Here is a 22,005-nt window from a genome sequence, read left to right as displayed (position 1 = left end):
CTATAGGCCTTCAGTGTGTGACAGGTTAGTACAGTGGTGAACCTATAGGTCTTCAGTGTGTGACAGGTTAGTACAGTGGTGAACCTATAGTCCTTCAGTGTAACAGGTTAGTACAGTGGTGAACCTATAGGTCTTCAGTGTAACAGGTTAGTACAGTGGTGAACCTGTAGGCCTTCAGTGTAACAGGTTAGTACAGTGGTGAACCTATAGGCCTTCAGTGTGTGACAGGTTAGTACAGTGGTGAACCTATAGGTCTTCAGTGTGTGACAGGTTAGTACAGTGGTGAACCTATAGGTCTTCAGTGTAACAGGTTAGTACAGTGGTGAACCTATAGGCCTTCAGTGTGTGACAGGTTAGTACAGTGGTGAACCTATAGGTCTTCAGTGTGTGACAGGTTAGTACAGTGGTGAACCTATAGTCCTTCAGTGTAACAGGTTAGTACAGTGGTGAACCTATAGGTCTTCAGTGTAACAGGTTAGTACAGTGGTGAACCTATAGGTCTTCAGTATGTGACAGGTTTGTGATTCTGAAAGGACCGTAATACCAGCGCACTAATGTAGGGGAGTACACTTTTTGTAAACACAAAGGGCCAGTGGTCTAGTTGAGGGTATATGCAGGTATAAGACATATACCCACTATTTTTTGTTCAATGGGCATTGCGTATACTCACTTTTTAATCCCCACTGATGCGTATCAAAGTAGTTTAGTGGAGGTGTACGACTTATCAATTATGTAGTATAATAGAGAAATCATCCATAATGTAGCCTACACAATTGCAAAGCACGTGAAATTTATTGACATGGGTGCTGCACACAGCCAAGTTTCAGCGGAATATAATTTGCAGGCAGCAAGAGCGCTCAGCTCAACTGGTTTTAACATGGAGCAGCTCACAGAATAATGACTTCGGTAGCCGGTAGGGTAGGAAATACTTTTCAGCTTACGCTGTCTACCAGTAAATGCTTATTAAGGTAACAATGGGTATGCAAACCAGCTATTGAAAAAGTTTGGTCCAAAGTGTTGGTTTGTAAGCTATTTGAGATAGCCAATTCGGTCATCATGAGCTGTTTGCATCAGAGGTGTAGGCATGGGTGGGCCTGGGTGGACACAGGTGTGATATTGAGAGTGTAAAAAAAACTGGGTTTTTCACACAGGGTGCCTTTTCTGGGTATTTTTGGCAAAATTCGAGTTTACTCACTTCCCCAGACACCACTGCATAGGGCTGATGGAAAGACCACAGTCACACACTGCATGATGCTAAAGGATAAGCAGTCCATTCACATTAACATAATAAGCCAGTAGGTCCCAATCATAAGAATGCAAAAACACAGCCAATAGGCTAAGCAAATAAAAACATTTAACACACAAAGTAACCGGTGACCTAAAGTTTAAATGCAACAATGTTTCACACACAAGTTATTTTCAAAGAGATGGCTAACAGCAGGCGATCTGCAATAAATAATTATCAGTTACACTCACCAGTTGATCATTTGAAATGTAACCTTTGCCTTCTATCTAGCATCTGATGGCCTAGCTCATGGCTGACTAGATTTTATCTCCCCAGAGACCAGCAAAGATAATTTATTTTTTATTCTTTCCTTTCCAACAAAAACTGAAGAGATTAAATCAGAACAGAATATGAAATAATTTTTATAATAATTTTATAAATCCTGAGCCTTTCTCTGAAGGTGTAAAGGCCCATTGCTCCTACTGTGTTTGGATTGGTAATCACATTTGTACAGTGCCTTGCGAAAGTATTCGGCCCCCTTGAACTTTGCGACCTTTTGCCACATTTCACGCCCAATTTTTCAGTTTTTGATTTGTTAAAAAAGTTTGAAATATCCAATAAATGTTGTTCCACTTCATGATTGTGTCCCACTTGTTGTTGATTCTTCACAAAAAAATAGTTTTATATCTTAAAGGTCGCAAAGTTCAAGGGGGCCGAATACTTTCGCAAGGCACTGTATTTTCCCTCCGAATGTTTTCACTATTCTGAATGTCTAAAGAATCTATATGTTCTGTTGAAATATGAACACAAAAATACTGGACATTTTGAGCTCTTATCATGGTCTTGAATTGGATTTGCATTTTTCTCATCTCGGTCTTGACTGTGTCCCAGTCCCCTTGTCCCCCTCCTTGGTCTTGACTTGGACTCAATTTGCTCCGGTCTTGGTCTTGAATCGGTCTCGCTTTAGCTGGTCTCGAACACAACACAGGTAGTAGGTGAATAGTCACTTAGATTATATAAATACCAGAGCCCAGTTGCATAAAACATCTTAAAAGTTAAGGAATAATATTCCCTTACCTAAGGGAATTGTTCAAAGGCGTAGCCTAGAGACCCTCAAATATTTCCTTAAGTAAGGGCATAGTTAAGGGGCTTTACGGTAGTTTGAAGGCATGTATGACAGAAAGAGTATCTGGTTACCATGGAGACAGCCTGATTCACTTACTAAACGTCTCATCAAAGAGATCCCTTTAATTTTGTGAGATAGCAAAATAAAACTTCTACAATCAAGACAGGATAACCAAATTGCTTCAGAAGATAAAAACCATGTTTGATTCAATGTATTTATAAAGCCCTTCTTACATCAGCCTAAAACCCCAAACAGCAAGCAATGCAGGTGTAGAAGCACGGTTGCTCGGAAAAACTCCCTAGAAAGGCAGGGACCTAGGAAGAAACATTGAGAGGAACCAGGCTATGAGGGGTGGCCAGTCCTCTTCTGGCTGGGCTGGGTGGAGATTATAACAGAACATGGCCAAGATGTTCAAATGTTCATGTAATTACAGTGGTTGTAGAGGGTGCAACAGGTCAGCATCTCAGGAGTAAATGTCACTTGGCTTTTCATAGCCGATCATTCAGAGTATCTCTACCACACCTGCTGTCTTGAGAGAGAACTTAAATTCACACAGGACACTGGATAAAACAGGAGAAATACTGCAGATATAACAGACTGACCCTAGCCCCCTGACACAAACTATTGCAGCATAAATACTGGAGGCTGAGACGGGAAGGGTCGAGACAGTGGCCCCGTCCGACGATACCCCCAGGCAGGGCCATACAGGCAGGATATAACCCTACCCACTTTGCCAAAGCACAGCCCCCACACATCTAGAGGGATATTAACAGACCACCAACTTACTACCCTGAGACAAGGCTGAGTATAGTCCATGAAGATCTCCTCCACCGCACGAGCCTGAGGGGGCGCAAAACCAGACAGGAACATCACATCACTCAACCCACTCAAGTGACGCACCCCTCTTAGGGACGGCATGGAAGAGCACTAGTAAGCCAGTCACTCAGCCCCCGTAATAGGGTTTGAGGCAGAGAATCCCAATGGAGAGGGGAACCGTCCAGTCAGAGACAGCACGGGCGGTTTGTTGCTCCAGTGCCTTTCCGTTCACCTTCACACTCCTGGGCCAGACTACACTCAATCATAGGACCTACCGAAGAGATGGGTCTTCAATAAAGACTTAAATGTCGAGAACGAGTCTGCTTCTCTCACATGGATAGGCAGACCATTCCATAAATATTGAGCTCTATTGGAGAAAGCCCTGCCTCCAGCAGTTTGCTTAGAAATTCTATTGACAGTAAGGAGGCCTGCGTCTTGTGACCGTAGAGTACGTGTAGGTATGTACGGCAGGACCAAATCGGAAAGATAGGTAAGCACAAGCCCATGTAATGCTTCGTAGGTCAGCAGTAAAACCTTGAAATCAGCCCTTGCCTTTACAGAAAACCAGTGTAGAGAGGCTAGCACTGGAGTAATATGATCAAATTGTCAAGATTCTAGCAGCCGTGTTTAGCACTAACTGAAGTTTATTTAGTGCTTTATCTGGGTAGCCGGAAAGTAGAGCACTGCAGTAGTCTAATCTAGAAGTGACAAAAGCATGTATTATTTTTTAATCAATTTTTGGAGAGAAAGTTTCAGATTTTTGCAATGTTACGTAGATGGAAAAAAGCTGTCCTCGAAGCAGTCTTGATATGTTCGTCAAAAGAGAGATCAGGGTCCAGAGTAACGCCGAGGTCCTTCAGTTTTTTTGAGATGACTGTACAACCATCAAGATTCAACAGAAGATCTCTTTGTTTCTTGGGACCTAGAACAAGCATCTCTCGTTTGTCTGTTTAAAGTTAGAACATTTTCCGCCATCCACTTCCTTATGTTTGAAACACAGGTTTCCAGGGAGGGCAATTTTGGGGCTTCACCATGTTTCATCGAAATGTACAGCTGTGTGTCGTCCGCATAGCAGTGAAAGTTAACATTATGTTTCTGAAGGACATCACCAAGAGGTAAAATAAAAAGGGAAACAAATAGTGGTCCTAAAATGGAGCCTTGAGGATCACCGAAATTTACAGTTGATTTGTCAGAGGAGAAACCATCTACTTAAACAAACTGATATCTTTCCGACAGATAAGATCTAAACCAGACCAGAACTTGTCTGTGTAGACCAATTTGGGTTTCCAATTTCCAATGATATCAAAAGCAGCACTAAGGTCTAGGAGCATGACGACAGATAAAGAGCCTCGGTCTGACACCATTAAAAAGTAATTTACCACCTTCACAAGTGCAGTCTCAGTGCTGTGATGGGGTCTAAAACTAGCCTGAAGCGTTTCGTATATATTGTTTGTCTTCAGGAAGGCAGTGAGTTGCTGTGCAACAGCTTTTCTAAGAGTTTGGAGAGAAATGGGAGATTCAAAATAGGCCAATTTTTAGTTTATTATATTTTCTTGTTCAAGGTTTGGCTGAGTATATAGAGTAGTAGGTGAATAGTCACTCTGACTATACAGAGTACCAGATGACTCATCAATCAGTGTATATAGTAACATGTAACTACTGTAGTCACTCAGGGTATATAGGACCAGGTGACTAGCCATTTAGGCTCTATAGTGGTTGTTTCCCGGACACTGATTAACCCTAGTCCTGGACATAAATGCAAGATTAATGAAGAATCTCCAGTACAAGTTGATTAGTGACTCAGAGTATAATGGAGTACCAGGTGACTCGCCACTTAAGGTATACAGGGATACAGTATACTTCAGTAGTTTTCCACTAACATGACACAGCACTTTCCACTGACCCTTATTAAGACAGGTTCATCTGCAAACCATGACCCAGGAGTTGTGACAGTCTCAACCGCTGTTGGCGCCACTTCCTCTTATCATCCTGCTGTTAGGCCACGGAGCATCCCTGTGGTTTCCAGTCACAAGCTTTTTAACGGACAGTTCCCCAAAACCACACACACCCTAGTATGCAATGACCTTTTCTCTACTTTCACTATAACGGTGTCCCGTGTGGCTCAGTTGGTACAGCATGGTGCTTGCAATGCCAGGGTTGTGTGTTCGATTCCCATGGGGAACCAGTGCGAAAAAGGATAGTCTGCTAAATTACTAAAATGTAAACTCTATACAAAAATATCCCAGAAACGTAACGCCTCATTCTACTTCTCCTTAATCACACAAAAGCTATTATTCACACAAACCGCAATTATGTACAATCTATCAAGAGGCAAAGTCACAATCTTACACTTTGACTTCTGTTCAGAGGTTAATTATGTCACATTGAAATCAGTCTGTCACATTGGCAAGTAGGAAATGTATTTAGACTTATATTTAGACCACATTTTGTTACTGCCTGATTTCAAAATTGATTTAAATAGATTGTGATCCATATACACACACAATACCCCATAATGGCAAACTGAAAATGTGTTTTTAGACATTTTTGCAAATGTATAAAAAATTAAATACAGAAAACTTTGAACTGAATTAAAATGTAACCAAGTACAGAAAGATGTAGAGTGAACCCTCTTCCCACCTCTTCCCCACCAGTCATCGTCAGCTCAAGTTCTCGTCCCGAGATCAGACCTCCCCGAATCTGCGGGAGCGACAGGATTCCTTCTAATAGTGTGTTAGGAGGTGATTGAGGCAAGGTAGGAACATTTTGAGCTTGGAAATAGCGGAAAAGATTTGATTGAGGCCAATTACATTTAGCTCCAAGATCATTCAAACTGGCAAAGGTCCCATCTAAAAATAAATATTTGAAACATACCACTCTCTCCCGCCACAAACAATAGCCTGGTCAAGCTTGGCGGATATAAATAGATGATTGTTACAAATTGGGCTTAAAAGACAACGGGCAGAATGTGTAAAATGCTGACAGTTGTTTCCAGATATTCAGAGTAGAGAGCACAATGGGATTTCAAATCATATGTTATTTGTCACATGAGCCGAATACAACAGGTACAGTGAAATGCTTACTTACAAGCCTTTAACCAACAATGCCGTTTTAAGGGAAAAAAGTAATAAAGTATTTACTGAAATAAAAAACATTAAAACTTACATAAAAAAAAAAATACTTAAGGAGCAACAATAAAATAACAGTAGTGAGGCTATATACAGGGGGTACCGGTTAGTCGAGGTAATTGAGGTAATACAGTGCCTTGCAAGAGTATTCATCTCCGTTGTCATTTTTCCTATTTTGTTGCATTACAACCTGTAATTTAAATAGATTTTTATTTGGATTTCATGTAATGGACATGCACAAAAGAGTCCAAATTGGTGAAGTGAAATGGAAAAATTAACTTGTTTAAAAAAAAATATAAAAATAAAAAAAAAACATAAAAGTGAGTGCTTAAATGTTGTCAAAAATGGCGCCGGAAGAAATGGCCGTTTTTACGGGCGCCCAACCAATTGTGCCATTATGTGGGGGGTTTTCGCGTTATTTGTAACTTATTTTGGACATAATGTTTCTGCAACCGTATCTTACGGCAAAAAAGAGCTTCTGGATATCAGGACAGAGATCACTCACCTCGGATTAGACAAAGATTTTTTTCTACAACAAGGGCGACGCATAAAACATTCTCCAAACACCCCACAGGGCCGACATCCCGGTTATTTGCAAGAGGAAGCGACGCAGGTACAGAGGACAAAGAGCCGGATGCCTGGTCAGGACCCGGAGAAGGCGACTGGGAAAGCTGCCGTTACCGTCAATACTACTCGCCAACGTGCAATCATTGGACAATAAATTAGACGAGGTACGATCACGAATATCCTACCAACGGGACATCAAAAACTGTAATATCCTATGTTTCACGGAATCGTGGCTGAATGAAGACATGGATATTCAGCTAGCGGGACACACGCTGCACCGGCAAGATAGAACAGCACACTCCGGTAAGACGAGGGGGGGTGGGGCGGTCTGTACATATTTTAAACAACAGCCGGTGCACGAAATCTAAGGAAGTCTAGATTTTAATCGCCTGAAGTAGAGTATATTGTGATAAATTGCAGGCCAGAAAGTTGCCTAGAAAGTTTTCAGCTATACTTTTCGTGGCTGTTTATTTACCACCACAGACGGGTGCTGGCACTAAGACCGTACTCAGTCAACTGTATAAGGAAATAAGCAAACAGGAAACCACTCAACCAGAGGCGGCGCTCCTAGTGACCGGAGACTTTAATGCAGGGAAACTTAAATCAGTTCTACCAAATTTCTATCAACATGTTAAATGTGCAACCAGAGGGGGAAAAATTCTAGATCACCTGTACTCCACACACAGAGACGCGTACAAAGCACTCCCTCGCCCTACATTTGGTAAATCCGACCACAACTCTATCCTCCTGATTCCTGCTTACAAGCAAAAATAAAAGCAGGAAGCGCCAGTGACTCGGTCTATAAAAAAAGTGGTCAGATGAAGCAGATGCTAAACTACAGGACTGTTTTGCTATCGCAGACTGGAACATGTTCCGGGATTCTTCCAATGGCATTGAGGAGTACACCACATCAGTCACTGGCTTTATCAATAAGTGCATTGAGGACGTCGTCCCCACTGACGTACATACCCCAAACAGAAGCCATGGATTACAGGCAACATTCCTCACTGAGCTAAAGGGTAGAGCTGGCGCTTTCAAGGTGCGGGACTCTAACCCGGAAGCATACAAGAGAACCTGCTATGTATGCCCTGCAACGAACCATCAAACAAGCAAAGCGTAAATACAGGGCTAAGATTGAATCATACTACACTGGCTCTGATGCGCGTCTTATGTGGCAGGGCTTGCAAACTATTACAAACTACAAAGGGATGCACAGTAGCGAGCTGCCCAGTGACACGAGCCTACCAGACGATCTAAATAACTTCTATGCTCACTTCGAGGCAAGCAACACTGAGAGCATGAGAGCATCAGCTGTTCTGGCCGACTGTGTGATCATGCTCTCGGTAGCCGACAATGGGCAGGTAAACAACACCAACGCATGGATTGCTGTCATAACCTTTCCATAGACCACCATCTAGTGATCAGAATCTGGTCATATCAGGATGTATGATGGGACATAAACCTAATAACTACAATGACCAATTTCTCTGAACGGGTGAAAAACTATGACCAAATAATTCACTGGGAATAAACAATAGTGCGAGTCGCACCTATTTTTTTTTTTTTTTTTTTTTTTTTTTTTTTAACTAGGCAAGTCAGTTGAGAACAAATTCTTATTTACAATTACGGCCTAGGAACAGTGGGTTAACTGCCTTGTTCAGGGGCAGAACGGCAGATTTTTACCTTGTCAGCTCGGGGATTCGATCTAGCAACCTTTTGGTTACTGGCCCAACGCTCTAACCACTTGGCTAAATGCCGCCCGTATACTACTTGTCAGACAATTAAAATTATACTGTATAATGGTATAGGGGGTGGGTTTGGTGTGGGGGGGTCCGTGAGTGTGGGGATTCCTCATGTCTTACTCATTGTTAAGTACTATATTTATTGAATATTCTATGAATATTTGGGTGCAATTTGGGTGCAATCAATTAGCATAATTGATCATAGATCTAATTATATTTAAAAATGTTGCATGAATTTTATTGGTTTCTAACTACAGAAAAGATTTCAGAGCAATCTGAGATGGTGGTTGTCAATCCTCTTTCTTGTACTTTTGAGTTGGAATGACCCATGTGGCGCGAGTATATACAATATATGGACTTATGTTAATGTGCATGAGTGTCAACATTAAAGTGTGTGTGTGGTCTCCCTGTGTAATGTGTGTGTTGTGTGGGCATGTAGCCTGCTTGAGTAACGTGTTTGTGCCCGTGTGTCCATTGACAGAGGTCGCTGAAGACAGTGGTTGTCCCCAAAGGGAACCAGCTCCATAAGAAGTTGAGGAGAGCTGCCTTGAAGCTGGAGAGGACCATGGGATATGGAGAGGCTGAGGTGTGTGTGTCCGTGCGTGCGGGGGGATGACTGAATATACAGTGCATTGGGAAAGTATTCAGACCCCTTCACTTTTTCCACATTTGGCCTTAAAATGGATTTAAATAAAATAATAATCCTCATCAATCTACACAATACCCCATCATGACAAAACGAACGGTTATCTTTGGAAAATTTTGCAAATATATATATATATTTTAAAAAATTAAAAAACAGATACCTTATTTACATAAGTATTCAGACCCTATCCTATGAGACTCGAAATTGAGCTCTGGTGAATCCTGTTTCCATTGATCATCCTTGAGATGTTTCTACAACTTGATTGGAGAACACCTGTGGTAAATTCAATTGATTGGACATGGTTTGGATTGGAAACATCTGTTTGTATAAGGTCCCACAGTTGACCGTGCATTTCAGAGCAAAACCAAGCAATGAGGTCTAAGGAATTGTTCATAGCTCCGAGACAGGATTGTGTCAAGGCACAAATCTGGGGAAGGGTACCATAAAATGTCTGCAGCATTGATGGTCCCCACAGTGGCCATCATCATTCTTAAATGGAAGAAGTTTGGAACCACCAAGACACTTCCTAAAGCTGGCTTCACTGCCAAACTGAGCAATCGGGGAACAGGGCCTTGGTCAGGGAGGTGACCAAAAACAATAGTGCGATTCACTGTGACCGAGCTCCAGAGTTCCTCTGTGGAGATAGTTGTCCTTCGGGAAGGTTCTCCCATTTTTGCAACACTCCACCAATCAGGCCTTTATGGTAGAGTGGCCAGACGGAAACCACTCCTCAGTAAAAGGCACTTGACAGCCTACTTGGAGTTTGCCAAAAGGCACCTAAAGAAACAAGATTATCTGGTCTGATGAAACCAATACTGAACCCTTTGGCCTGAATGCCAAGTGTCACGTCTGGAGGAAACCAGGCACCGATCATCACCTGGCCAATAACATCCCTATGGTGAAACATGGTGGTGGCAGCATCATGCTGTGGGGATGTTTTTCAGTGGCAGGGACTGGGAGACTAATCAGGGTCGAGGGAAAGATGAATGGAGCAAAGTACGGAGAGATCCTTGAAAACCTGCTCAGGACCTCAGACTGGGGAGAAGGTTCACCTTCCAACAGGACAACGACCCTAAGCACACAGCCAAGACAACACAGGAGTAGCTTGGGGACAAGTCTCAATGTCCGTGAGTGGCCCAGCCAGAGCCCGGACTTCAACCTGATCTAACATCTCTGGAGAGACCTGAAAATAGCTGTGCAAGCGACGCTCCCCATACAACCTGACAGAGCTTGAGAGGATCTGCAGAGAAGAATGTGAGAAACTCCCCAAATACAGTAGTGTCAAGCTTGTAGCGTCATACCTTAGACGACATGAGGCTGTAATCGCTGCCAATGGTGCTTCAACAAAGTACAGAGTAAAACATGCTTATGTAAATGCAACATTTTTTGGGGGGGGTGGGGGGGGTCATTTCCACGAACATGTTTTTGCTTTGTCATTATGGGGTATTGTGTGTAGATTGAAGAGAAAAGCAAAATGTGGAAAAGCTGAAGGGGTCTGAATACTCTCCGAATGCACTAATATATATGTATGTACAGTTGAAGTCAGAAGTTTACATACACCTAAGCCAAATACATTTAAAGGCAGTTTTTCACAATTCCTGACATTTAATCCTAGTAAAAAATTCCCTGTCTTAGGTCAGTTAGGATCACTGCTAATTATTTCAACTTTTATTTCTTTCATCACATTCCCAGTGGGTCAGAAGTTTACATACACTCAATTAGTATTTGGTAGGATTGCCTTAAAATTGTTTAACTTGGGTAAAATGTTTCGGGTAGCCTTCCACAACCTTCCCACAATAAGTTGGGTGAATTTTGGCCCACTCCTCCTGACAGGGCTTGTTTAACTGAGTCAGGTTGTAGGCCTCCTTGCTCCCACATGCTTTTCAGTTCTGCCCACATTGTCTATGGGATTGAGGTCAGGGCTTTGTGATGGCCACTCCAATACCTTGATGTTGTTGTCCTTAAGCCATTATGACACAACTTTGGAAGTATGCTTGGAGTCATTGTCCATTTGGAAGACCCATTTGCGACCATGACTGATGTCTTGAGATGTTGCTTCAATATATCTACATAATTTTCCTTTCTCATGAAGCCATCTATTTCATGAAGTGCATCAGTCCCTCCTGCAGCAAAGCACCCCCACAACATGATGCCATTACCCCCGTGCTTCACGGTTGGGATGGTGTTCTTCGGCTGGCAAGCCTCTCCCTTTTTCCTCCAAACATAACGATGGTCATTGTGGCCAAACAGTTCTATTTTTGTTTCATCAGACCAGAGGGACATTTCTCCAAAAAGTAAGATCTTTGGCTTTTTTTATGGCGGTTTTGGAGCAGTGGCTTCTTCCTTGCTGAGCGGCCTTTCAGGGTATGTCTACATAGGACTCATTTTACTGTGGCTATAGATACTTTTGTACCTGTTTCTTTCAGCATCTTCACAAGGTCTTTTGCTGTTGTTCTGGGATTGATTTGCACTTTTCGCACTAAAGTACGTTCATCTCTAGGAGACAGAACACATATCCTTCCTGAGCAGTATGCCGGTTGCGTACTATTGTTTGTACAGATGAACGCGGTACCTTCAGGCGTTTGGAAATTGCTCCCAAGGATGAACCAGACTTGTGGAGGTCTACAATTTTTTTTCTGAGGTCTTGGCTGATTTCTTTTGATTTTCCCAAGATGTCAAGCAAAGAGGCACTGAGTTTGAAGTTAGGACTTGAAGTACATCCACAGATACACCTCCAATTGACTCAAATGATGTCAATTAGCCTAACAGAATCCTCTAAAGCCACGACCTCATTTTCTGGAATTTTCCAAGCTGTTTAAAGGCACAGTCAACTTAGTGTATGTAAACTTCTGACCCACTGGAATTGTGATACAGTTAATTATAAGTGAAATAATCTGTCTGTAAACAATTGTTGGAAAAATGACTTGTGTCATGCACAAAGTAGATGTCCTAACCGACTTGCCAAAACCATAGTTTTTAACAAGAAATTTGTGGAGTGGTTGAAAAACAAGTTTTTATGACTCCAACCTAAGTGTATGTAAACTTCCGACTTCAACTGTGTGTGTGTGTGTGTGTGTGCGTGTGCGTGCGTGTGTGTGTGTGTGTGTATATATATTTATTTATTTGTGTGTGTATATATTTATTTGTGTGTGTGTATATATGTGTATATGTATTTACTGTGTTAACAACCCTCCAGGCGAGCTTCAATGCCATACAACTCGCCTTCCGTGGCCTCCAATTGCTCTTGAATACAAGTAAAACTAAATGCATGCTCTTCAACCGATCGCTGCCTGCACATACCCGCCTGTCCAACATCAATACTCTGGATGCCTCTGACTTAGAATATGTTGATAACAACAAATACCTAGGTGTCTGGTTAGACTGTAAACTCTCCTTCCAGACTCACATCAAACATCTCTAATCCAAAGTTAAATCTAGAATTGGCTTCCTATTTCGCAACAAAGCATCCTTCACTCATGCTGCCAAACATACCCTTGTAAAACTGACCATCGAACCAATCCTCGACTTCGGCGATGTCATTTACAAAATAGCCTCCAATACCCTACTCAATAAATTGGATGCAGTCTATCACAGTGCCATCTGTTTTGTCATCAAAGCACCATATACTACCCACCACTGCGACTTGTACGCTCTCGTTGGCTGGCCCTCGCTTCATACTCTGCTGCCAATGACTGGAACGAACTACAAAAATCTCTGAAACTGGAAACACTTATCTCCCTCACTAGCCTCACTAACTTTAAGCTTTAACCTGTACATTGCACATCTATAATTTAGCCCAAACTACCTCTTTCCCTACTGTATTTATTTATTTATTTTGCTTCTGTGCACCCCATTATTTCTATCTCTACTTTGCACATTCTTCCACTGCAAATCAACCATTCCAGTGTTTTACTTGCTATATTGTATTTACTTCGCCACCATTGCCTTTTTTTGCCTTTACCTCCCTTATCGCACCTCACTTGCTCACATTGTATATAGACTTACTTTTCTACTGTATTATTGACTGTATGTTTGTTTTATTCCATGTGTAACTCTGTTGTTGTATGTGTCGAACTGCTTTGCTTTATCTTGACCAGGTCGCAATTGTAAATGAGAACTTGTTCTCAACTTGCCTACCTGGTTAAATAAAGGTGAAATAAAAAAATAAAATATGTATATATTAATATGTGTGTGTGTGTGTGTGTGTGTGTGTGTGTGTGTGTGTGTATATATATTTATATGTGTGTGTGTGTGTGTGTGTGCGTATATATATGTATGTATGTATGTATGTATGTATGTATGTATGTATGTATGTATGTATGTATGTATGTATGTATGTATGTATGTATGTATGTATGTATGTATGTATGTATGTATGTATGTATGTATGTATGTATGTATGTATGTATGTATGTATGTACACTGCTCAAAAAAATAAAGGGAACACTAAAATAACGCATCCTAGACCTGAATGAATGAAATATTCTTATTAAATACTGTGCTGTGCAGCCCCCCAAAGAAATGCCACCCCACACCATGACTGACCCACCGCCAAACCGGTCATGCTGGAGGATGTTGCAGGCAGCAGAACGTTCTCCTCGGCGTCTCCAGACTCTCTCACGTTTGTCATGTGCTCAGTGTGAACCTGCTTTCATCTGTGAAGAGCACAGGGCGCTAGTGGCGAATTTTCCAATGTTGGTGTTCTCTGGCAAATGCCAAACGTCCTGCACGGTGTTGGGCTGTAAGCACAACCCCCACCTGTGGACATCGGGCCCTCATACCACCCTCATGGAGTCTGTTTCTGACCGTTTGAGCAGACAAATGCACATTTGTGGCCTGCTGGAGGTCATTTTGCAGGGTTCTGGCAGTGCTCCTCCTTGCACAAAGGTGTAGGTAGCGGTCCTGCTGCTGGGTTGTTGCCCTCCTACGGCCTCCTCCACGTCTCCTGATGTACTGGCCTGTCTCCTGGTAGCACCTCCATGCTCTGGACACTACCCTGACAGACACAGCAAACCTTCTTGCCTCAGCTCACATTGATGTGCCATCCTGGATGAGCTGCACTACCTGAGCCACTTGTATGGGTTGTAGACTCCGTCTCATGCTACCACTAGAGTGAAAGCACCGCCAGCATTCAAAAGTGACCAAAACATCAGCCAGGAAGCATAGGAACTGAGAAGTGTTCTGTGGTCACCACCTGCAGAACCACACCTTTATTGGGGGTGTCTTGCTAATTTCCTATAATTTCCACCTGTTGTCTATTCCATTTGCACAACAGCATGTGAAATGTATTGTCAATCAGTATTGCTTCCTAAGTGGACAGTTTGATTTCACAGAAGTGTGATTTACTTGGAGTTACATTATGTTTAAGTGCTCACTTTATTTTTTTGAGCAGTATATATATATTATACACTTGTGTTTTTCTGCTCATAATTTCCTACATTTTGATAGTCAACCTCTGTCATTATATTTTGTCCTACAACACTAATAAACCCTTGCTCACTAGAATGTCAGAAATCAATAGAATGAATGCTTCCATCTAGTTGACATCGGTAAAGTTCTCTGTCATCTTTTTTTGCGAAGCAAAGACGTTTAGACACCGGGGAGAAAATGCAATAACAAAAAAATGTAAAAATGATTTTATTTGCAAGATGTCCATATTATATCAGTTTGACCGGTGGTAAGGAAATAGAAAGCTGTGAAAACGACCCAACGTGTTTCTGATAAGATTTCAGTTTGGATGATTATTTAATGTGGATGAAATACTAATCTTTTATGATGCTGATCAAGATAGCACTTCTACAGAAGGTATATAACTGAGCATTCACATTCTCTCACGATGCTGAAAGGAACTCCTGTTTCTGAGTTAAAATGTTGCCTACATTGTAGCATTTTAAAATGTTAAGATTATGTGAGTGGTTATAGACCTACAGTCAGTGTCCAGATTTCAGTTTCCATTTAGCCCATCTGAACAGTAGGCTACAGTTCCCTTGACATGCTATAGGCCTATTTGAAGTCCCTGTCTTGTATAGCGCCTCACAATCATCACGCATCACACTATAATTCTCCTTTACAACTTCACCAAATCTTCCTCAAACATTACTTTTCTGGCCCTTACTTCTCTTTATTTTCAACACTCCTTTCACAGCTTTTCTCTTATTGAATTCAACCCCGACATTGTCCTTTTTGCCTCCGTGGATTGACGTAAACTTTTTCTGCCCGTTCCCAAAAGCCTTTGGTGATTAGCATGTTGGCTATTTGGCGTGTACACAGTTAGGCCCTAAAGCGTAGGCTTATGCACTAATGAGGCAAAGAGAGAGATGATAAACACACACTAATTTCTCATCAAAAGGTAACTATGAAGTGCACATTAAATAATAATACACTCAGGTAGCCTAGTGGTTAAGAGTGTTGGGCAGTAACTGAAAGGTTGCTGGTTTGAAACCCTGAGCTGACTTGTTGAAAAATCTGTCAATGTGCCCTTGAGCAAGGCACTTAACCCTAATTGCTCCTGTAAGTCTCTGGAGAAGAGCGTCTGCTAAATGACAAAAGTGTAAATTATACATTTATGGATTTTTTAAGGAATTGTTTTCTGCTTATTCAACCCGCCCTTTATCCATACAATATTTAATGACCCTAAACCCGTCCACCCCGCGGGTTATGAGTCAACCCGTGCATCACTAATGTGTGTGTTGGCGCTTACCTGTCTTTGTGTGTCTGTGTGTGTAGGTAACGGAGTTGGATGCACACACTTACAATTTTGTTGCAGAAAGATCCTTTGCCATTGGTGAGTCAATAATAATGTTACTGGGACTTTTTATAACTATTTGCCTATAACTACTGTCTGTGAATAATTTAATATTTTCAACCGTGTGTTGGTTCGTCTCTCCAGGCCTGAACATTGTAATGAAGGTCATAAATGGTGACCCTTCACCTGACCCCCGACTGTCGGTCAGCCCTAAACCCCCTGACACCTCACCCCAGGTCAGCCCTGACCCCTCACTCCAGGTGTCAGAGGTCAGCAACCCCACCCTGACCTCTACAGCTCTGTGGTCCTACCTGAATGCCTCCACCAGGACACAGCCTGTCATCGGTAAGTGTGTGTTATTGTTTAATGTGCACTTCATAGTTAACTTTTTGTTTCTCATCTCTTTGCCTCCCTCCTCTCTCTCCCCCTCTCCTCCAGGTGTCAGTATGTTGACAGAGTTGCCAGACAGACATGGTGACTACTTCCTCTGCCGCTGCTGTTCTCACAGGATGTTTACGTCATCCCTCATTGGACACCTAATCTCTGCTCGACACCGCTACCACTACATAGTGGGTTACAGACTGCACACACACTACATAAACGCACATGCACACACACACTACATACGCACGCACGCACACAGACACACTACATTATGTCCAAACCTGGGTCAAATACACTATATATACTAAAGTATGTGGACAACCCTTCATGGATGGGATGGATTCGGACATTTCAGCCACACCCGTTGCTGACCATGTTTATAAAAATCAAGCACACCGCCATGCAATCTCCATAGACAAACATTGGCAGTAGAATGGCCTTACTCAGTGACTTTCAACGTGGCACCATCCTAGGATGCCACCTTTCCAACAAGTGAGTTCATAAAATTCCTGCCCTGCTAGAGCTGCCCCAGTCAAATGCAAGTGCTGTTATTGTGAAGTGGAAACGTCTAGGAGCAGCAACAACTCATCCGCAAAGTGGTAGGCAATACAAGCTCACAGAACGGGACAGACGAGTGCTGAAGGTGCGTAGCGCGTAAAAATGGTCTGTCCTCGGTTGCAACACTCACTACTGACGATTGATTCTGTGCTTCCCATTTTGTGGCAAGAGTTTGGGGAAGGCTCTTTCCTGTTTCAGCATGATAATGCCAATTTTGCACAAAGCGAGGTCCATACAGAAATGGTTTGTTGAGATCAGTGTGGAACTTTACTGGCCTGGTTGAGCCCTGACCTCAACCCCATCGAAAACCTTTGGGATGAATTGGAACACCGACTGCAAACCAGGCCTTATCGCCAAACATCAGTGCCTGACCTCACTAACGCTCTTGTGGCTGAATGGTAGCAAGTCTTCGCAGAAATGTTCCAACATCTAGTGGAAAGCCTTCATAGAAGAGTCAATGCTGTTATAGCAGCAAAGGGGGGACCAAATCCATAATAATGCTCATGATTTTGGAATGAGATGTTGTGTTTCATGTTCAAGCTCCATACATACTGAACTCAGTAAGTGACATTTCCCACTGGACTGTGTTGTCATAGAAACTAGTGTACCCTGAGCTGGCTGCTGATTGGCCAGTGAGCCCAGAGCTGACGGTGAAGGCGGGGCCTCTTCATGAGGAGCTGAGAGTGAGAGCTGCAGAACTGGAGGCACAGGAGGGACTAGGACAGCTCACGGTAATTAATAACCTATAATCATCTAATCAATATCTGTTTGATCACTGCCCTTATCAATACACTGAACTGAAAACACCAAAGGGAACGGGACAACCCACGATTAACTATAACTATAATCATCTAATTGTAGGGTCCTGAGTCTTGACGGTTTTTAAGATATTGAGGACAACAAACACTTGAATAAAATTTTTGATTTTAATAAAGCTGGGAAGCATACAAACAATACATGTCAATAAAACCAAACAGCAGTGTATATAGGAGAGTCTGCCTCCCTGCATCCTGTGGAATCTATGCATAAACAATCATACATCTTGATGGACCAACCAAATGTAAATGAATACCAGATGTTTCTTGCCGTATTGGGGGAAGGTGGTCAGTCATTCTAACTTTGACGTTCCCCCAGATAACAACTTGGAACGTAACGTATGGTGGTTTAACAGGCTCACAAGGCCTTGCTGTTACATTGCAAAGGGCCCTAGGGTCTTTAGGGTTGACTGGTGTGCCTCTAACATACTGGGTAACCCACAAGGATTTCAAGGTACTTCTGGTGTGTAAACTGCATTATGGTTAAAACATACTTTTTATTATTATTTATTTTTACAGACTATATGGTTTAAACAGACTGTATGGTTAAAGGGCCAATCCATAGCTGAAACAGTAACGAAGTGGTTCACTGCACCAATGTTTTGGTAAAAAGCTGAGGGGTGGCGCTTGAGAAATGTACCCACTCTCAAATTCATAGACAAGGACTGACCATCCATGATATCAAAAATTATGGTTTTAATCATGTTTGTTTACTTTATTTTGCTTAAAAACATTGGAGTACGTGCTGACCAGACCGCTCACGCATGTTGATTTTGTCCACCTACACCAGACGCGATCAGGATACGCAGGATGAAATATCAAAATTAACTCTGGGCCAACTACATTAATTTGGGAACAGGTCAAAAAGCATAAAGCATTAAACATTTATGGACATTTAGCTAGCTAGCTTGCTGATTCTAGCAAATTTGTCCTGGGATATAATCATTGGGTTGTTATTTGACCTGAAATGCACAAGGTTCACTACTTCGACAAATAATCCACAGATAAAAAGGTAAACCTAGTTAGTTTCTAGTAATCTCTCCTCTTTCAGGCTTTTTCTTCTTCTTCGGGGTTTATATGGCGGTTCGCAACCAACTTTAAGGTGCATTACCATCACCAAATGGACTGGAGTGTGGACCTCAGTTCATCGTTCAATCACCCATGTGGGTATATGCTCCTAAAAACCAATGAGGAGATGGGAGAGGCGGGACTTGCAGTGCGTCAAGCGTCACAAATAGAATCAAATTCTATTTTAGCGCCTGGCTATGCAGATGCTCGTTGACGCGCACGGACAGTGTAGGTGTAATGATTGAATAACATTTGTGTACATCTATTTTGTGACGCGAGCGGTGTGGGCAGCATGTTAGAGTTTTGGTTCTGATGGGTACAGCAGGTGTCCATGAGGTGTTTATGAGTTCTATTCTTCAAGAATCAATATCATACATTTTTAAGTCCAAAAATAGATGTAGTGTAGCAACTGCAGATTGCTCCTTTAACAGACTATATGGTTAAAACCCTTCAAAATCAATATTTGTCTGATCACTGTCCTCAATACACTGAACTGGAGACACAGGAGGGAACAGGACAACCCACAGCAAACTCCTCCATCAAATAATGAATTAGTCAACCAATCAATCTCTCAATAAACCAATCAATCAAAAGTACATCAATCATATGATCTGTTCTGTTATGAAGGTGGTAAAGAGAGAACCTGCTGCTCGAGACACAACCACTACCAATACTGAAGGTAAGACGCACGCACGCACACACAAACACACACATGCACACACAAACATACACACACTCACCTCCTGTGAATGGTTTTGTGTGTGTTTCAGAGACTGCCCAGCAGAGCCAGAACGGCTCACCTCCTCTCACTGTGAAAGAGGAACCGGTTGACTCCATAGTACCGTCCCAGCCCCCTAGAGGAGAAAAGAGGAACAAGAGGAGGAGCAACCCTGTGGTTGGTCAGTATTCCTGTTATCAAGGCTGCCGTTGGTTGGTTCATCAGTCTCTGTTTGGACAGTATCTCAAGTTTGGACCGTAATACTATTTTGAAGTGACCTGTGCGTGGGTGTTGATATGTGTGTGTGTGTGTATAGGTGTGAACTTCCTGGTCCAGGTGTCTCACAGGAGAAGGAAACAGTACTACTGTCAGCTATGTTCTGTCAGGATGAAACACGCTATTGCTGATCACATGACCAGCCTCAGCCACCGACACAACTATGTGGTGCGTGTGTTTTTAAGTCTATCTTTTTATTTAGTAAGGTGTGCATCATTACAGGGATGTCAATCAATAACCATTTATTTGGGGGATGTTTGACATGCATTAAATTCTGCTTGTTGTCTTTTGTAGAGGTTGAAGTACCCTGGTTGGACCTCCAGCCCGGTAGAGATGGAGAAGAAGCTGTTCAAAATGGCCGTTCACCTGGAGAAGGTCGACAGAGACGCAGGAGTGGGCATGCAGGTCAACACGCACACTTAATATTGTCAGGGTGGAAGTTGTCTGTGCTTCGTTCGTTGGGGCCTGCATCAGTCAGGTTGTCTCTGTGTCACAAAGCATGATGAACCCTGTTGACTGTTGCATACTGCTATGGGAAAATTGTGTGCCTTTTAGGCCCCACAGACACATATAAACTCACACTAGCACCAAACGCACACGCTCTGCTAGCACCAAACGCACACGCTCTGCTAGCACCAAACGCACACGCTCTGCTAGCACCAAACGCACACGCTCTGCTAGCACCAAACGCACACGCTCTGCTAGCACCAAACGCACACGGTCTACTAGTACCAAACTCACACGGTCTACTAGCATCCCAAACTCACATGCTCTACTAGTACCAAACTCACACGGTCTACTAGCATCCCAAACTCACACTAGCACCAAACTCACACGGTCTACTAGCATCCCAAACTCACACTAGCACCAAACTCACACGCTCGACCAGGACCAAACTCATACTAGCCCCAAACTCACATTTGCTGATGTTCTCTCTTTGTGTAACAGAAGGTAGAAGTGGAAGCTGATGAGTACAAAGAGCTGTTGTCCTTTCCTGTGGAGGAAGGTAAGCTTGGACAGAGGAAAAATCCACCCATTTTGAATATTATATAGTTTTTTGTGCATTTCTGGGCGACGTTGTATCGGTTTGAGGGGTCATGTTTTCATATGTATCTGGGCTATTGCCTTTCAAGCATATTCAAGCATAATACAGCCGGTATGACAAGTTGTATTTCTGCCTGCGTGAACTGCAATAGCTCAGATACACATGAAATGACCCAGGAATCGATAGAACATCGCTCAGAGATGAACAAAATAACATTCTAAATGGGTTAATCTTTCTTTTAATTACTGTGGTTGATATATGGTTGTTATTGTGGTCTTGATCCACAGGTGTCAGTAAACTGCAAGCCATCATCAGACGGCAACAAGAGCCATGCGATCTGAGACACACAGCTCCCTCGACCAATCACAACCCAGAGGATCTGAGACAGACAGCTCCCTTGTCCAATCCCGATGCAGCCCAATGTCCAGCTCAAGGTAAGTATAAGCCATCTGGGGCTAGAGTTTCAGCAGAACGCGTAATATCTGACTCCTTAGAGGAGAAACTGAGGTCAATCACCTGAAGTTGTATTCCTGTTGTTGAAACTGTTCTTTAGCTGAAACTGTTGTACTGAAACTGTAGGAGCAGCACTAGGGTGTGTGGGTCTTGGCATGAGATACATAAAGGAGAACCAACCAGTAAAAGCACAGCCCCTTTATTCTCTACGAATCGTGCCGAGAACATAAGTGGGTTCACAGATTCTGGTGTCAACTTTTGTTGTGACTTGATTTAAATTAATCTGATGACTGTTAGTGCCGCGGGGACTTTAATGCAGGCAAACTTAAATCAGTTTTACCAAATTTTTACCAGCATGTCACGTGCAACCAGAGAAAAAAAATTCCTAGACCACCTTTACTCCACACACAGAGATGCATACAAAGCTCTCAACCGCCCTCCATTTGACAAATCTGACCATATTTCTATCCTCCTGATTCCTGCTTACAAGCAAAAACTAAAGCAGGAAGTACCAGTGGAAGTGATCAGATGACTCGGATGCTACACTACAGGACTGTTTTGCTAGCACAGACTGGAATATGTTCCAGGATTCATCCAATGGCATTGAGGAGTTTACCACCTCAGTCATCGGCTTCATCAATAAGTGCATCGACGACGTCATCCCCACAATGACTGTACGTATATATCCCATGG

At 42.6% G+C, this 22,005-nt stretch overlaps 1 protein-coding gene across 1 annotated transcript in view; it reads left to right on the top strand.

The window, feature by feature from the left end:
- Window positions 1-22,005, top strand: part of LOC118398981 (uncharacterized) — a 97,545-nt gene that overhangs the window by 54,814 nt on the left and 20,726 nt on the right. The window contains exons 30-40 of the mRNA XM_052472369.1: window positions 9,086-9,190; window positions 15,977-16,034; window positions 16,140-16,340; window positions 16,434-16,564; window positions 17,534-17,668; window positions 19,448-19,499; window positions 19,591-19,719; window positions 19,855-19,982; window positions 20,109-20,219; window positions 20,763-20,820; window positions 21,147-21,293. Of these exons, the coding sequence (XP_052328329.1) occupies window positions 9,086-9,190; window positions 15,977-16,034; window positions 16,140-16,340; window positions 16,434-16,564; window positions 17,534-17,668; window positions 19,448-19,499; window positions 19,591-19,719; window positions 19,855-19,982; window positions 20,109-20,219; window positions 20,763-20,820; window positions 21,147-21,293 (1,255 nt within the window). The remainder of the gene's footprint in view (window positions 1-9,085; window positions 9,191-15,976; window positions 16,035-16,139; window positions 16,341-16,433; window positions 16,565-17,533; window positions 17,669-19,447; window positions 19,500-19,590; window positions 19,720-19,854; window positions 19,983-20,108; window positions 20,220-20,762; window positions 20,821-21,146; window positions 21,294-22,005) is intronic.

This window comes from Oncorhynchus keta, chromosome 20 (assembly GCF_023373465.1).
Source record: "Oncorhynchus keta strain PuntledgeMale-10-30-2019 chromosome 20, Oket_V2, whole genome shotgun sequence".
NCBI classification, from domain to species: Eukaryota; Metazoa; Chordata; class Actinopteri; order Salmoniformes; family Salmonidae; genus Oncorhynchus; species Oncorhynchus keta.
This window is presented reverse-complemented; position numbering and strand designations above follow the sequence as displayed.